The 15,901-nt window shown below is 44.7% G+C and overlaps 1 protein-coding gene across 1 annotated transcript in view; it reads right to left on the reverse strand.

Moving 5' to 3' along the window:
• Window positions 1–15,901, reverse strand: part of TOPBP1 (DNA topoisomerase II binding protein 1) — a 287,854-nt gene that overhangs the window by 111,504 nt on the left and 160,449 nt on the right. The window contains exons 19-21 of the mRNA XM_069211909.1: window positions 7,862–7,976; window positions 6,342–6,534; window positions 43–272 (exon numbers count right to left, since the gene is read on the reverse strand). Of these exons, the coding sequence (XP_069068010.1) occupies window positions 43–272; window positions 6,342–6,534; window positions 7,862–7,976 (538 nt within the window). The remainder of the gene's footprint in view (window positions 1–42; window positions 273–6,341; window positions 6,535–7,861; window positions 7,977–15,901) is intronic.

Here is a 15,901-nt window from a genome sequence, read left to right on the forward strand (position 1 = left end):
TGAGAATTGTGACATAAGAAAGACCTCCTTTACTTTCCTTACCCATTTCAGCAAGCTGTGTGTCAGTCAAGGATTCTTTAAGCTGACAATCCTGATTGACTGCTTCCTTCTTGTCCACTTGAAGCTGTTCAGAGTACTGTGAAGGGCTGTTGGGCCACTGCATGTTGCTGGCTAGCCGTGCTCGCTCTTCTCTAGCAGTGGGGTCATCCCAAATGATCTGCTCGTTCTGTGATGGCTCTGTGTTGATGTCCGGCACAGGCTGTCGAGATTGCCTAAAGATGAAAATTATATACATTGACTCAGAGCACTTGCTGAAAGTAATCACAATCTTTAACATTAATATTGCTCAGGTTTTAGTAGACTACCAAGGGGCATCAGAACAGCATTTCTAAAACCAAATATCTAGGTAAGAAAAACTAAGTAACAAAAATATATTTTCTTTAGAGAGCTGTAATGGCGTAGTATGGTAAGTTACTATGTAAACAATAACAATGAAAAGATGAACATCTATTTTGAAAAGACAAAAAATATTTACTATTATCTGCATGTACAGTCAGATGTCTCCTGCAAATGTGTCCACCATTCCCCCCCTTATTGCATTCAGCAGTGGAGCAACATGAACCACAGGTTTCTAACATACTGGCAAACCCTGGTACCAAGTGATAAAACGGCTTCAGATGTACAACTCTGTATATGGCAAAACAGTACATCAATACCCAAAGCTTCTGATCTAATAATGAGGACACAACAATCAACATGAGGAATCATATGAATTATGACATCTTGACCACCAATCATTGAGGCCAAAATCTATGAAGGAGCGCTGGGCCAGGGTTTACAGAGAGGCAGAACTGGGAGGCATCTAAGTTCGATCCGTGAATATTTCCAAGTCTGAAGGAGCAGTTCTGCCCTTAAAGAGTGGCCTCGAGGGTATTTGAGCTGTCCTAAAGATGTCAAATATGGCCTAGTGGTAGGTCATTGTCTGCTGAACCCACACAGGCTGAGTCAAATTCCAGCGGAACCTTCCGGACGTTCAGATTAGCTCAGAGTCAGTCATCAGAAAATTGCAGTGCGAGCCCTCAAGGTTGAAGAGGAATTATTTTTGTGTTCTTGTGGGAAGTTCTTTTGGAGATCTTTCTCTTACAGAACACTTGTGAGGTGTCGCTTTGGCATGCCTCTCCAGGCCATGCCTAGGAATAACTTGGCTTCATGCTCCCAGATGGCTTTTGGGTGCATCGGGAACACAGACTGCAGCACCATGATAGGATCCAAGATACCACAAGCAGATGTTGTGGGGGTTCAATACAGATGTATTCTTGAGCATTTACGACAGGGCTTGCAGGTTGCAACCTTCAGAGGAGATATTTAGGCCCTTATTATGAGTTTGGTGGGTGGCGGAGGCCGCCCACCAAACTTTTTGGGCCAGAAAAACGCCACTCTGGCAGCAAAAGTCACCTGGGGACCCTACAGTCTGGAACACATGCAGTATGCCATGCCACTGACCCAGAAACGTCCGGCCCATGTACAGAGTAGTTTGCACCCATCCGCGATGATGAAGTGGCAAGATGGTGTGTTATGTTGCCAAATCTTTCACTAGGACCCAATTATTTGAGCTAAAGTAAACAATTCATTTTATTGGGATTTTTTAAACGTTGTATAGGATTTCTTCATGCTATTCTAGCATTATGTTACTTCAGTCTGCATTTTAGTATTGGTCTACATGGTGGACTTGGGCTGAGAAGAGAATCTGGAACATGCTAGTCCAGGAGAAGTAGGGCAGATTCGGACACTGTGAATCCCTTTAGCTATCAGGCATTACCCCAGATAAAACTGGCAGTTAAAGCTTATTGTACCGATTTGTGGAATCCTCATCTCATCACTAGAACTGAATTGACTGGTGCACTACTTGGTCAAAAGATGGAGCAGGAAAGGGTAAAATTCAGAAAAGATAATGTTTTTCATGTCCTTTTACTGAACACTTTGATAAGCAGTACAAGGAGATAAAAAAAAGGGAGACTTTAGGTGAAGCTTGTATAATGGCTACTTACGGGCCAACTCCAATACACAATAAAGCTCCTATCATTAGAACATTTAAGATTTCATAATCTAGCTGTTAATAAGGTTGAAACCGGTCTTGGAGAGCTTGTGTTCTAGGGGCCTGGCGTGGGAGATCGGGCTGGATTATTCTCATATGAGCTGGATCAAGACTGATTTGCATAGGACTCGGTCCAAACTGAGGTGGTATGGTGAGCAAAGTAATGACACGCTGGGATGTGAGTAATTGACAGTAGCCGATATTCATTCAACCATTCCCTCAGTCATTTTTTTGTATGCTTTAGAAAGAATTGCAGCACTAAAAATGTGGCAACTACAGTGACTTCATTAAAATCAGGGACCTGAAATAGCCATACAATATCAGCTGTGCCTGGCAAATCAATGTCGGTGGAATCGATCCAAGCCAGTTTGCTGGACTACACTTTGTTATTATGGCTCAAGAGATACATGGCAGACTTCTGGGTTAACTCAAGAACAGAAAATGATTATGACCAAACAGGTTTTCCTTTGCACCCCCTAGTAGAGTGCATATAATGGCTACCAAAAGTAAGTTCTTTGGTGGCTCAAATCTATAAAAACGGGAGTACACTTTGAATATGGTTATTTCATACCCATATTACGACATAGCACTATGGGGCATCAAAATCACTATTTCTTGAAGAGACAACATCCTACCAAACGGGTTGTTAAACCTGCATGAATACATCTGGAGATATTCATTTAAAAGTTACCAAAGTAACGAAAACCAAAATCAAAACCAGTCATGCAACCAAGAGTGCTGGAAAGCGAAACAGAAGTTGTTGGGAATAATTGAAGCACATACAAATTTTTCTAATTAAATGACTAGGCCTGGGCGGAACTTGCAGAGTTTAACTCAGTGGAATTCCGAAGAGTTACAAAAGACTCTGAGATTCTGAGGAATTCTGCGAACTGGCAGAAAGAGGAAGTCACATTGCTTGTGCTATGATTTAGCACCAGGAGCTCGTTCCACTCTGAAAAATCAGCACAAACTGCACCACATCGTGCGGCAGAGGATGCAGCTTCTTGAGCTGAATTTGCTGCAGCTCAATTAGATTTTATACTAGAGCAGCAGTTTCTGACTGTGAAGGGCCGTGACGTCCAGAAACTGAGCTGGGGGACGGCAAATCTTGCTCACCTACTTACCATTTGCAAACCACAAGTGAGAAAAAACTCCCCCAGGCATCAGTTGGTGGAATTTGGCCTGAACTCCGCGTTACAAGCGTAATGTGAAGAGGCCAAACCTCTGCCAACTCTGTCGGTGGACTGGAATATATCACCCACCCCTAGAAATGATACTAAGAAGGAGAGATCAAGTTGGTGGCAAGAAAGAAGGAGAAAGGAACAGAAGCAAAGTGGGAAGCAAATACAGATGTAGTTATGAATCACAACTAGAAAAACAATCACAAAGAATATTGCCAAAGGCCTATTTGGTGGAGGTCTAGTAGTAGCGAGACAGGGAAAACAATTGTTTGCACACTTTTGATTGATTGAGTTAACCTTAATAATATTCTGTTGTCTTCACAGCGATCTATTAGAGAGAGATACAATCTAATTAAAGGGAAAAGTGGTTTACTTTACACGTGGCCTTGAAAGATCATAGCAGTAACAATGTTCTAAGCAGGAATAAGACAACAGGAAATTACTTAAAAATGGAATCACTGATACACGCATTCTACATACTAGTGCCAGGCAATGCAGCCCTGCTATTTAATAGACACACACAGAGTCATGGTAAATGGGTCAATAATAGTGCTACTATACAAGAGATTCCTTGGCTATGCCACCAAATAATCGTCCCTCATCTCTCTAATTTACTGATGAGCCAAATATTTTTTGAAAGTTATTAAAAAGCCTCAATGAATGGATCGAGTAAATAAATGTGCTTTATTTGTAGTGTTCGCAGATATGAAAACTGTTCACTAGGATAAATACTAAAATCTATTGCTATTCCTAAAGGAGTTAGGGATACATACTTACCTGTGACAGCTATTAAATCACTGTACACTATTAGTAATGCATGTGTACAATGTGGCTAAAATGGAGAGGAGGCTGAGAGTTCTCAATCAAAGTGCACCTCAGGATGACTTACTGGCGCCAACGCCTTTCCATCTATTTAGCAATGATCTAGTCGAGCGGAAGCTATTGGTCCAGCATGATGTCTTCCATTTGGCTAGATATCCAATGCTAATTATATTATTATTGAAATTAAACCTTGCTAACCAGAACACTATTATTAATGCTAACAGAATAGTAAATGGTGTAGTGAGATATGCTGGATATTTAGTGGACAGAGTTGTTGTGTAATAATGCCAAGGAGTTAGTTTCAACAGGTAAGGTAATTGCAATGGCCAGCCCAACAGAGTTATACGTTCTACTCCAGGATGGTACAAGGCCTATGAAGTAACAGCAATTTTATATGGGATAGAAGTTTGGGGGATGTATAAAATCTGAACCACTAACTCTATACTGTAAGGCTTTTCTAAAATATCTTTTATCACTACCTAATAGCACCCCTTCCAAACATAAATATACTGTAGGTGGTGGGAACTAAGCGTATTGACCAAGCCTTGGCATTACAGCTCTTATTAATTTGTTTAAAATACAGTAAAGCTGCAGTCTTGCCGACTCTAGAAGGTCCTTTAAGGATGTCCTGGAGCTCCCAGGTGCAGATTTTCTATTTTAATTTAAAAATAAAAAAATCCTTAAATCATTTTTTGATTGGAGGAATACTGGAAAACAAAGGAATTATTGACACCTAGATCAAAGGCGGCTATTGAAATGAAAAGAAAATGCCACTTTACTTGAGACAATGTGCTTGATGAAAGAACTTGAAGAAAACATATTTGCAACAGAAGAATAAAACAGATGAGGTGAGAGATCTGTAATTTGACTTAAAAAGATCATTTTATTTTTGAGCTTTACAAAAAGTTGAGATTGGTGATACTGCGACTGGCACCACTTATGTAAATGGGGTGCTCTTAGTAGCAGCACGAACAAATAAAGCATTTTCTACATACCTTTATTGATCCTCAAGGAGGTCCTACCTTTAGTCTGTTCTCAAAGAAAAACAGGTTAGAGTAAAAGGTACCGCAATGACTGTGTAGAATGTTGGATAACAAGGCAATAGTAATATCCATTTACTTGCAGCCGATCAAATATATATATATATATATATATATATACACACACACACACTATATATATATATACTATATATATTGTATCACAGATTTCCTATCTAAAATTGAAAATATTCCATGGCAAAACAGCTATCTTTCGGTTACAATAGATGTATCCTCCTTATATACATCAATCAAGCACCACTATGGTCTGGAGGCTTGTAGGTACGTTCTAGAGACATGGCCCCTTTGAATTCCTCCAACATACTGAGATGCTTATGTCGATGTTGTCATTTTGTCTCACACACAATGTTTTTCTATTCAATAAATTCAATAATGAATATTACCTCCAAAAACAAGGTATAGTGATGGGGGCATCCTTTGCTCCCACCTATGCTAATCTATATGGGATGGTGGGAAAAAGCAGTAGCATGGTCAGATGCTCTTGGTGCCCACACGGAGAGATTAGTATTGTAGGTGCGGTACATTGATGATTTTTTTCTCATATGGGATGGCCAGGAGAGTGCCCTACAGGAATACATTGTTATACTAACAACGATTTGAACATCCAACTTAAAACAACATGGAGTAAGAACAAAATTGAGTTCTTAGATGTCCTACTCGAGGTAAAGAACAACAAATTAGAAACCTCTGTGTTCTGCAAACCCACTGCATGCAACTCCATATTACATGGCAATAGTGGGCACCCGAAAGCACTAAAATGGAGCATACCGTATAGTCAATTCCTGTGGGCTCGCAGGATTTGTTCTGATAACATCATGTTTGAAAAGGAGATAATGGCTATGTCACAAAGATTCTTGGAGAGAGGATATCCATATAAAGTTCTCATTGATGCACAGAATAGAGTTAAATGTAAGAGAAGGGAAGAATTGCTTTTTGAAAATCAGTATGTCAAAGAGGACACAGCAACAAGTAGGTCCCCACCAAGACTTTTTAGAATACAGCCATCAACATCTAGCACTCAAGAACATCTTGAAACGTAATTGGCATGTTGTGCAACAAGATCAGCTGTGGTTTCTGCTTTATATTCTCACCAAACTGTTCAGCTTTCAGCTAGAACATTTAAATGTATGTATACAGTTGTGGTGACATCAGTAATCTCTTGCCTGTGTTAAAATACGCTACCTTAAAGCTTCCAAAACTCTGCTCCGACCATTACGAGTTGCCCGTGCGCTATCAGGAGTTGAAGGAGAATTTTCAAAACCAGCCCTAGAGAGGGATCCCCTTGGCCCTTGAGGTTTAACCATTGATGTTGCCGACATGAGTTCTTGAAGCTGACGCTGAAAATTTTCCCTCATTTCCATTGTTTGTGTCAGAGCTGCAGTGAAAAGTAAAACAAGGAAGGAACAAAGCCATAATATAGATTACTCAGTTAATATTAGTTCATCTGCTTTGCTGTTAAACCATTTCATAATACGACAGATTGTACAAACATAATCAGTGAAATCTTGCATTGAACATTTGATTACCAGACTGAACTCCACAGTCCATCCAAAATACTAAAGTAATTATGGCCATTTTTAGGCATGGATGTGGTTCACATTTTATAAGATGACCTTCACAACAGAACAATATTATTCATCTTCAGATGCACCACTGAATTCCTTCATGTGTGTTTTAAAAGTGTTTGCTTTCAAGCACTGGCAAAAAGCATAAAAGACAGGCCTTAAAAGGACAAACAAGGGTCTAATTTTCACATGATTATGACGCTCCCAAAATTGTCGCAGGCTCTTTGTTCTACTAGCCTAAACTACAGCCAATATACATTATACACCATAGTCTGCCTATTTATCAGGCAGACATTCAAGCCTGCTCCATGTGTAGAACTTAATCCTTGCAGAAAGGTATAGAATCTTTTGTGGATTGATGGTAAGGCACTTCTCTGCAGAAGATGTCAACAAGGGAGAATTGAAAATGATGCCAGGAACCAAGGAACAGAAAGTATTCCTATAACAAAATAAAAATGCACTCTTCCTTCTGTCTACGGCTAACCTTCAACAACACTGTTAGTGCCTTCCACTTAAATAGTAAGGCATTTGAATTTGCCCAGAACTTGATCTGCCAGTGCTTTTGACAAAATGCTTGTTCACAGTGCAAAATGCATCTTGGTCTCCTGTTACAAGCAGGTGTCCCTGAAGCTCCATGGAAGAAAAGAAGTGGTCACTACGGTCATGGAGCAGATGCATGAACAATTTCAGGTACATGATAAACAGAAGGGGTGAAGGCAATGCATTGGGTCTCTCTACAAAGCCCCTTTACAATTAGAGAAGTGAACTAGATTTGATTTAAAAAGGTGAAATTACCACAACAACCTCCAGTAAATCCACCACTTTGCTCAAAAGCTGAAGCATGATCAAAAGTGCAACCATATTGAACACATCTGAGGGATCAAATAAGATGAATACAGACACTGTGTTACTGTTCCTAAGTAAGGAGTCAATTGCTTCTTTTCTTTTCACTGTCTGGTAGTGTTCTGTTTTACTGGAGGAGATTAAACACTTGCATTCTGAAACTGCTCCACATGAAATGTGTTTAATGGTCACAAAATATACCCCATAAATATGAATTTAAAAAAAACATTTATAAACTGTATCTGAATTTTAAAGAAAATAAGACTAACATAAAGGTTTGCAAAGAGTTTTTACCTCCTTTGATTTCGCTTGGCGTCTTTTCTTCTCCAGGTTTTAGAGATATATCCTTCAAGTCATCAATTATTCCATTCTCCTGGATGTTTTCCTCCGAAGCGGTCTCCATTTCAGCCTGGAAACACAATTCAACAGACTCTCTAAACAGAATGTATGTTTTGTGTAAAAAAAATAACCCTCTCCTTTGGCCTTTAATGCTGATTTCTTTTATAATCATCAACACATTTTCATTAATGTCACAAGAAAATTCGCAAGACTTCATTTGACTGTAGATTGGCCCCAATCACTATCATTAGCAAGTTCAGATACTCTCAGTATAATTTGCAAAACACTTTGTAACCCAATAACATTTGATGAGGGGGCGGAGCTTGCTGGGAAGTAAAATGACTGCAGGCTAATCGTGGTCCCACAGCCGTTGCACACTTCTTAACAATCCTGCAGTCCCGACAGCTTAGAGTACTCTCAATTTCGGCATCCAAGCCTCTGCTACACCCAGGGACCCCAGTGTGGCGGCGCTGGCTGGCCCATATGAAGCAGAGTCATCAGGCTGGCGGCGTGATTTGAACCTGTGTAGCGGAAGCCTGAGAGAGGAGCCAGGTGTGGCTGCTGCACAGCGAGGAGTCTGCAGGCAGACAGGCCAAGGATCTCAGCACAGACCTGGGTGTCGTTGCTGCCTCCTGAGATGATGTGGGACTAGGCACTGGAGGGAGTGGACAACTTGATCCTTCCCTCTGGCGCGGTGCCAGAACGGAGCGGGACCTGCCACCCAGGATGAAGCTGTAGCCTGCTGATGCCGTGATGATGCAGTGGAAGCTGAGATCTGCCGCTGCTGAAAGAAAGGGACTCCGGACGCTGCTGGCATCTACCATCGTCAATACCAATTGGCCAGGAGAGATTGGCTGTGGCGCGCCCTCCTAATAGCTGATCAGACTTTGGCAGAGCTGCCAGTGAAGGTAGGAGTGCAGGGAGAACACTCTGCCCGGCCCCACCCGTGCAAATCAGAGAGGCCACCTGTGAGCCTGGGTCGGGAACCTGCTGTGAGTACCCGCATGGCTTCCTCTGTGGGCCTGGTCACTTGTTTGCTCCCCTGAGGTGACCCCCTCATGCTCTGATTAACACCAGCTGCAATCAACTGAACTCCCCTTTACTTACCGCACTGCCTTCCCATACTCACTGCAAAAGATACGGAAACTCTGTGGCTTACGTTTCCCCCCCTTATTTCTGAATCTACACATCATTATTCTGATTATTACTGGGTGGCAACCAATCGTGCCACGACAGATTGGCACAGCGCTACTGTTTGCCCTCTGCTGATCTGCTGGCCCACCCGTTGCCTTCTGCACGTGCAATTATGGGCAAAGTGGACAAGACACAATCAAAGCTATTTTTTGAGAAGTGCAAAACTCCTAGGTCTCGTGAAGGGCACGCGGAAACAAGAGGTCTACCCTGGGAGACCTTGACTCTGATGCAGAGCCTGATTTAAAACATATCCTTTCCACAATGCAACAAAGCCTTGCCACAATACCCTGCAAAACTGACTCACTGTCCTTTAGGACGGACAGGATGACTGAGGGGGCTTGATAAACATGCATAACATCTTGTTGCAACCAAGGGCACATTTCTGAAGTCGAAGATGACCATGCCACCATCTCTATGACACAGTCCAAGATGGATAGAACACTTGCAGCGCTGCAGACCAAGGTTGAGGACTTGGAGGTCCCATTCCTGCAGGAATAACATACGCGTGTTGGGCACTGCAGAATCAACAGTCAGTGACAATGTGGAGCGATATATCGAACAACTCATTACTACACTACTAGGCCGCAAAACTTTCTCAGACATGTTCGTGACTGAACGAACACATCGATCGCTGGTGCTCAGGCTGCCTCAACCAGTGATAGCCAAACTATTAAATTACAGAGACCGGGATGCGGCCATGAGAAAGGCGCGTGAACTTAAGACCCTAAGACATGAGGGTTCAAACATTTCTTTATATCCTGACTTTACTCAGCATGTCCAAGAGACACGGAGGCTGTTTTTGCCAGCCAAGCTTCAGCTACAGGAACATTGCTTGGAATACCACATGCTTTACGGTGCCAAACTCTGAGTCATGGTTGACAGGAAACCACTGCTCTTTACGGACCATAAACAACTCATGCTCTTCCTGAAATACAGAGTGGCTGCGGGTAATCAACGAAAATCGCCTGCCTCGAATCCCTAGAGAGAGAGATGATAGAGTGTTTGTCAATTTGGGGTTTCTACCTTTCCCTTCCTCTCTCTCTTCCTTTGCATTATCTGGTGCACTGATATCCCCCTAATGGTTAGATGGGGTGAGATATAACTTGTTCCACTAAAAGACATATACCTTGCTGTCCTTGTTGCTTGCTCTGTTGAAGGTGGCTCCACAGAGACGGGCCCCCACATGGAGCGGCAAGGATCAAAATACTGAGCACAGTGAATAGATTGTACTCTGCGGAGTTTCCCATTGCCTCATTAATTAAACTATACTGGATGACGGAGCTGAATGGTGGGCCTGGAAGTTGCTGCCTTGCTTTGCTATATACCAAGAGAGATATGATTTTCTTTCTTATAGGGGCAAGAGAATTCCTCAGGGGGCTTGATTGGAGCAGCGTCGGTAACTGCCTGGTAACATCTGCCTCCATGTGTGTACCACATTTTATATGGGATGGTCTTGTTGAGAGGGTGCTGGGAGGGGCAGGATGGGAATATACACACAACGACAAGCTTGTTGGGGATCAGTCTATTGTGGGTAGAGGGAGAGTTATATGGGATATGTTGGTTACTGTTTTTGTATATTTTTCATGACAGTTCATAGCAGGTTGTTGGCCCATGTTAACCACACCATATTCTACAGCACATGATATATGACAGAATCAACTGTGGGGTCTATTGGCCTCAGTATGTGCATGACCTTGAAATTATTAACATGGAACGTCAGGGGACTAAATAGCCCAAGGCAGTACAGTTTTAATCCTGCGCAGACTACAGGGCCAACTCTTTGCAGCAGGATATACCTCACATGTGTGTGGGGTGTTGGTCTGGGCTGGGAAAAACTCTGGGGTACGCATGCAGAAACTTGCAAAAGACGCGGGTGGTAGATACATTGTTGTCCATTGCACCAAAGATGATCTCACATTCTTGCTTGTGGGATTTTACGGCACTGTTAAGGAGGAATAGGGAGCTTGATATTATTTTGGAGGTGCAGGATGAGGAGGGACGACTGATCAGAGTCCCTACGGGAGTCACAAACCGATTTCACGATTACTACACGGAATTGTATACATTCAGAATTACTCATGACATAGATTCTGTAACGGATTATCTGGAACATATAGCCATGATAATAGGGATTCTTAATGGTTCCTCTGCAACCCGCAGAGGTACGGCAGGCCCTCAAAGGAATGGCTGCGTGAAAGGCCCCGGACTCTGATGGGCTCACAGTGGCCTTCTATAAGGCTTATCAGGAGCTATTTGTAGGAAGGCTGGTCTGGTGTGTGGTGGGGTTTGCACATTATACCAGGTCCAGGCAAGCCTTATTAGTTAGTGAAGCTAGGGCTCTCTAGTGGTAGCTGTGGTGAGCAGCCAAGACTTATCTAGGAGGAGTGTAAAGCACTTGCAAATACCACAACAGTCACATTGCAACTTATCTCACATGAAGGGAACCACACAGTGTTACAAAAATAACGGTACTTTATTACAGTAACACTGAACTAGATTTCTATTGGCAGACCCCCCACTGGAGGCAAGTATACACTATGTATACACGGTAAGTATTAGGAATTAGCATAGAAAACAACAAGCATTGGTAAGAAACAGCAGAAAATAGCTAGGGCACTATGGGGGGGACGGAGACCAAACCATATACTAAAATAGTGGACTGCGAAGTTAGGCCCCCCACCCAAGGATGTGAAGTAGTTAGTAGGGAGCTGGGAGAACGTGGAACCCCAAGAGGTAAGTACCTAGATGACGCGCAGTGACCAGGAGAGCAGAGGTAAGCTACCTGAAGGGGACTTGGAAAAGGAAGTTTGCAAGAACAGGGCCAGTCCAGTGGAACCCAGCGGTGGATGGAATCCAGATGAAGAGGACCTGCAAAAGAAGGGAACAGAGCCCAGTCCAAGCAGGAGTGCCCAGGTGAGGCAGGAGCCACTGCCCACTCTTCTGTGGGAGAAGATCTGGGTCGACGGTGGAAGATGAAGGTCAGCTGCAGAGCCCAGGAGCCGCAGAGGAGTCCCTGAAGTCATGCAGAAGCTGCCCCATACCGGTTGCCAGGTCACCGACGGGTCAGTGGTCAGGAGGGCCACCAACAAGCCTTGATAAGTGCAAATCCGGGCAGAAGAGGATTTTCAGAGCTGAAGAGGACCAGCAAGGTCCAGGGGACCCGACCCTGGGAGGGGAGTCTGAGCTGACCCTCAGGAGTCAGAAGAGCCAAGAGAAGCAGTCACAACCCCCACAGGCAACCCACTGCCAGCAGGCACAGTAAGTTACAGTGAGGTCAAGTCAGCACACCTGGAGAGGAATCCCACGTCACTGGAGCAGCAGAAAGGAGACTGTCCTTGCAAGGATGAAGTGCTGGAGGCTGGGGCTACTTGGAGCCCGAAGATCCCTCGGAGTAGGCATCAACAAGCCTTGGTTGCTGCAAGAGTTGCGGTGCACAGGGATTCGGTCCTGCAGGGAGAGGCAAGTGCTTACCGTCTCCCAAGTTGGAGAGAAGGCAGAGAGGACCAAGAAGACCACCCAGAATCACCAACTGTGTTGGGGGATCCACGCAGTTCCAGCGGAAAGTAGATCCCAGCAGCCAGACATTGTTGTCTTAGGTCCCTGCGGATGCAGGGTAGTGAGAGTGAGTGAGGATGCACAGCCGTGGAAATGTTGCAATTGGTGGAAGGAGCCAAAGAAACAATCTTGCAAGGTGAGGTCGTCTCAGGTGTTGCAGGCTTCTTTGGTTCCTGTGAAGTCCAGCATCAGTTCCGGTGGCCAGAAGTAGCAAAGGTTGCTGCAGAGGGGTCCTGGTGGAGTCTTGCACGCCGAAACTGGGGACCCACCCACAAGGGAGTCCCTAAATAGCCCTAACAGAGGGCTTGGTGACTCTGTAGGGTAACCACTTATCAGAGGGTGGCACTGACGCTAGTTACCTGTCCTGACCAACCAGATGCTCCCAGGGGCCTCTGCACATCTTGTTTCCAAGATGGCAGAATTAAGTGGCTAGCTGAAGGAGCTGTGGGCACCACCACTGGTGTGGTGATGGACAGGGGAGTGGTCACTCCCCTTTCCTTTGTGTAGTTTTGCACCAGAGCAGGGACCCGGGGTCCCTGGATTGGTGCAAACTGGATTATGCAAGGAGGGCACCAATGTGCCCTTCAAAGCAAGCCAGTGGTGTGGGGAGGCTACAGGCCTTTTATACCTATTTCCAAGGGAAAGGAGGTTGCACCCATCTCCCACAGGAATTCCTTAGCTCTGCCTTCCCCTGTTTGAGCTAGTCAGGCAGCAGGAGGGCAGAATCCTGTCTAAGAGGCTGCAGCAACGTGGGCTGTTTGCAGACCTTGGAAGACTGGTAGGAGCAATACTGAGAGGTCCTCTAAGGAGCCCCCCAGGGTGCATGGAATCATGCCACCAATAGTGGCATCAGTATTGGGGTATAATCCCGACGTGTTTGATACCAAACATCCATAGGTTCGGAGTTACCATTATGTAGCTGGACCATAGGTAGTTACCTATGGCCAGTACGTAGCTAAAATGGCTTCCTCGCACTTACAAAGTCCATGGAATTGGAAATGGAGTTTGTAGGGGCACCTCTGCACATGCAGGGGTGTCCACACATGCAGGGTCCTGCACCCTGCCCTCTGGGCTAGGAGGGCCTACCATAGGGGTGACTTATAGTGACCTGGTGCAGTGACCAGCAGTAAAAGGGGCCATGCACCTTTTCACACAGGCTGCAAACGGCAGGTCTGCGGGCACAGTTCACATGGGCTCCCATAGGTGACATAATACATGCCATGGAGGACCCCTGGTGTACCAATGCTCTGGGTACCTAAGTACCATATACTAGGGACTTACGGGGGTACACCAGTATGCCAATTGTGGATTGTAAAGGGTACCAAGGCAACCAAATTTAGTGGAGAGAGAGCACAATCACTAGGGTCCTGGTTAGCAGGATCCCAGTGAAAACAGTCTAAGCACACTGATAGCCAAAAAGTGGGGGTAACCATGCCAAAAAGAGTGACTTTCCTACACTATTAATCTGCACTTGAGGACCCTGTCAGTCAAATGGGGCTTTATGATAGAGGTGCTATGCCATACTGGAGTGGGACAGGTCTTCATCCAGCTGGTACAGACCCTTTACACTGCTCCAAAGGCTCCGGTGCAGATTAACGGAGTCATCTCGGACTCTATATCTATTACTAGAGGTACCAGACAGGGATGCCCAAAGTCGCCTCTCTTAAATGCTCTAGTGGCAGAGTCACTGGTGTGTGCCTTGCGAGAAAACCATGGTCATAGCAGCATTCGCTTTCCAGGGTATAATTTAATAATATCCTCTTATGCAGACAATACCCTGTTGTATGTCTGCGACACAGACCATAACCTTATGCCTGTACTTCGCAAGATTGTGCAGTCTGGTGATCTCTCCGGTTTACAGATTAACTGTGATAAGTCTATCGTGTTCCCACCAAGTTCGGTTACGACTCCTGTACCACTAGACTTCCCACTCAAGTGGGAAACTGATTCGGTAAGATACTTGGGGATACAAATTCATACGGACCCATCTGTTGTTTTACTTGACAACTATGGAAGAGCTATACAGAAACTGTAGACCAATGGATTAAGTTCATTAGTGGGTGCATAGCCATTATGAAAATGGTGGTTCTCCCAAGGTTTTATTCCTATTCCAAAATATTCCAATGCTGCTGCCCAGGTCGATCTTCGCCACTGCACTCACTCCTGATTTGATGAGCCTGGGCAGGGAAGCAACCAAGAGTCCAGTGGAAAGTACTCACACTAAAGTATACTATGGGTGGGCTTAATGCCCCCAACTGAGAGTCATATTGCAGGGCAGCAGACTTTGTTTGCACGTTACTGGCTATATGGCCCCCCTGACCTAACACATTTATATAGAATGCAACATCTCAGCCCCTCCTGCCATACCCTACCAAATCTTCTTGCCCCCCCAACAACACTATGGCACATTTGACTCCCTGAACACAACACATGCATGGCATAGTCTCATGACCAGGCAGTCATTCACCCTGTTACACTCACCACATATAAAGGTGGCCTGGAGAGCATGATTTCCATTAGGTTGGGATAGAGGAGCGGTAGATGCGCTGCATAAATCAGGCATTGACACTATGGGAGACTTCTTTCATGAGGGTGTGATGCGGCCTTGGGAATCCATCACAGAATATCTGGAGGCACCAACTCCGCTCATGAGATACTAATACTACAGGGCCCGGTGCACCATGCGGGAACTCATAGATGATGAGCTTTTGGAGCCCCCCGACATGCTAGCACTTTCCACAGTGATAGAAGAGACAACACATAGTAAAACAGTGGCTCAGCTCTACGCCTTCGCACAAGAAGCATGCAGACCTAGACCAACGAAAGCTAGACGTGACTGGCAAATAGACCTAGACCATGCCTTGACAGAATCTCAGTGTCAATACTGCTGTTCCATTGTAAGTTCTATATCCCACAATGGGAGACACAGACTGCTTCCCTTACAATACCTTAATCAGACATACTACACACCTGACAGGCTGTTCAAATATGGACTGCAGGCCACATTCGACTGTCCGAGATGTGGGGAGGGAGTTGAGGGCTTTCTCCACATGGCATGGACCTGCCCCGGTGTATATCAATTCTGGTAGAAGGTGTTCTTGGAGATGGAGGGTATAGGTGGGGTCAAATTGGCTAACACTGGCCCTCCTTGGTTATGATAAAGATGTTGAGAGGGGAATCAGGCGCCTGGTAGCCATGAGGCTTCTGTTGGCACAGCGCATAGTGGCTATGAGGTGGGTTGCGGGC

The sequence above is a fragment of the Pleurodeles waltl genome, chromosome 10 (assembly GCF_031143425.1).
Source record: "Pleurodeles waltl isolate 20211129_DDA chromosome 10, aPleWal1.hap1.20221129, whole genome shotgun sequence".
Lineage (NCBI taxonomy): Eukaryota > Metazoa > Chordata > Amphibia > Caudata > Salamandridae > Pleurodeles > Pleurodeles waltl.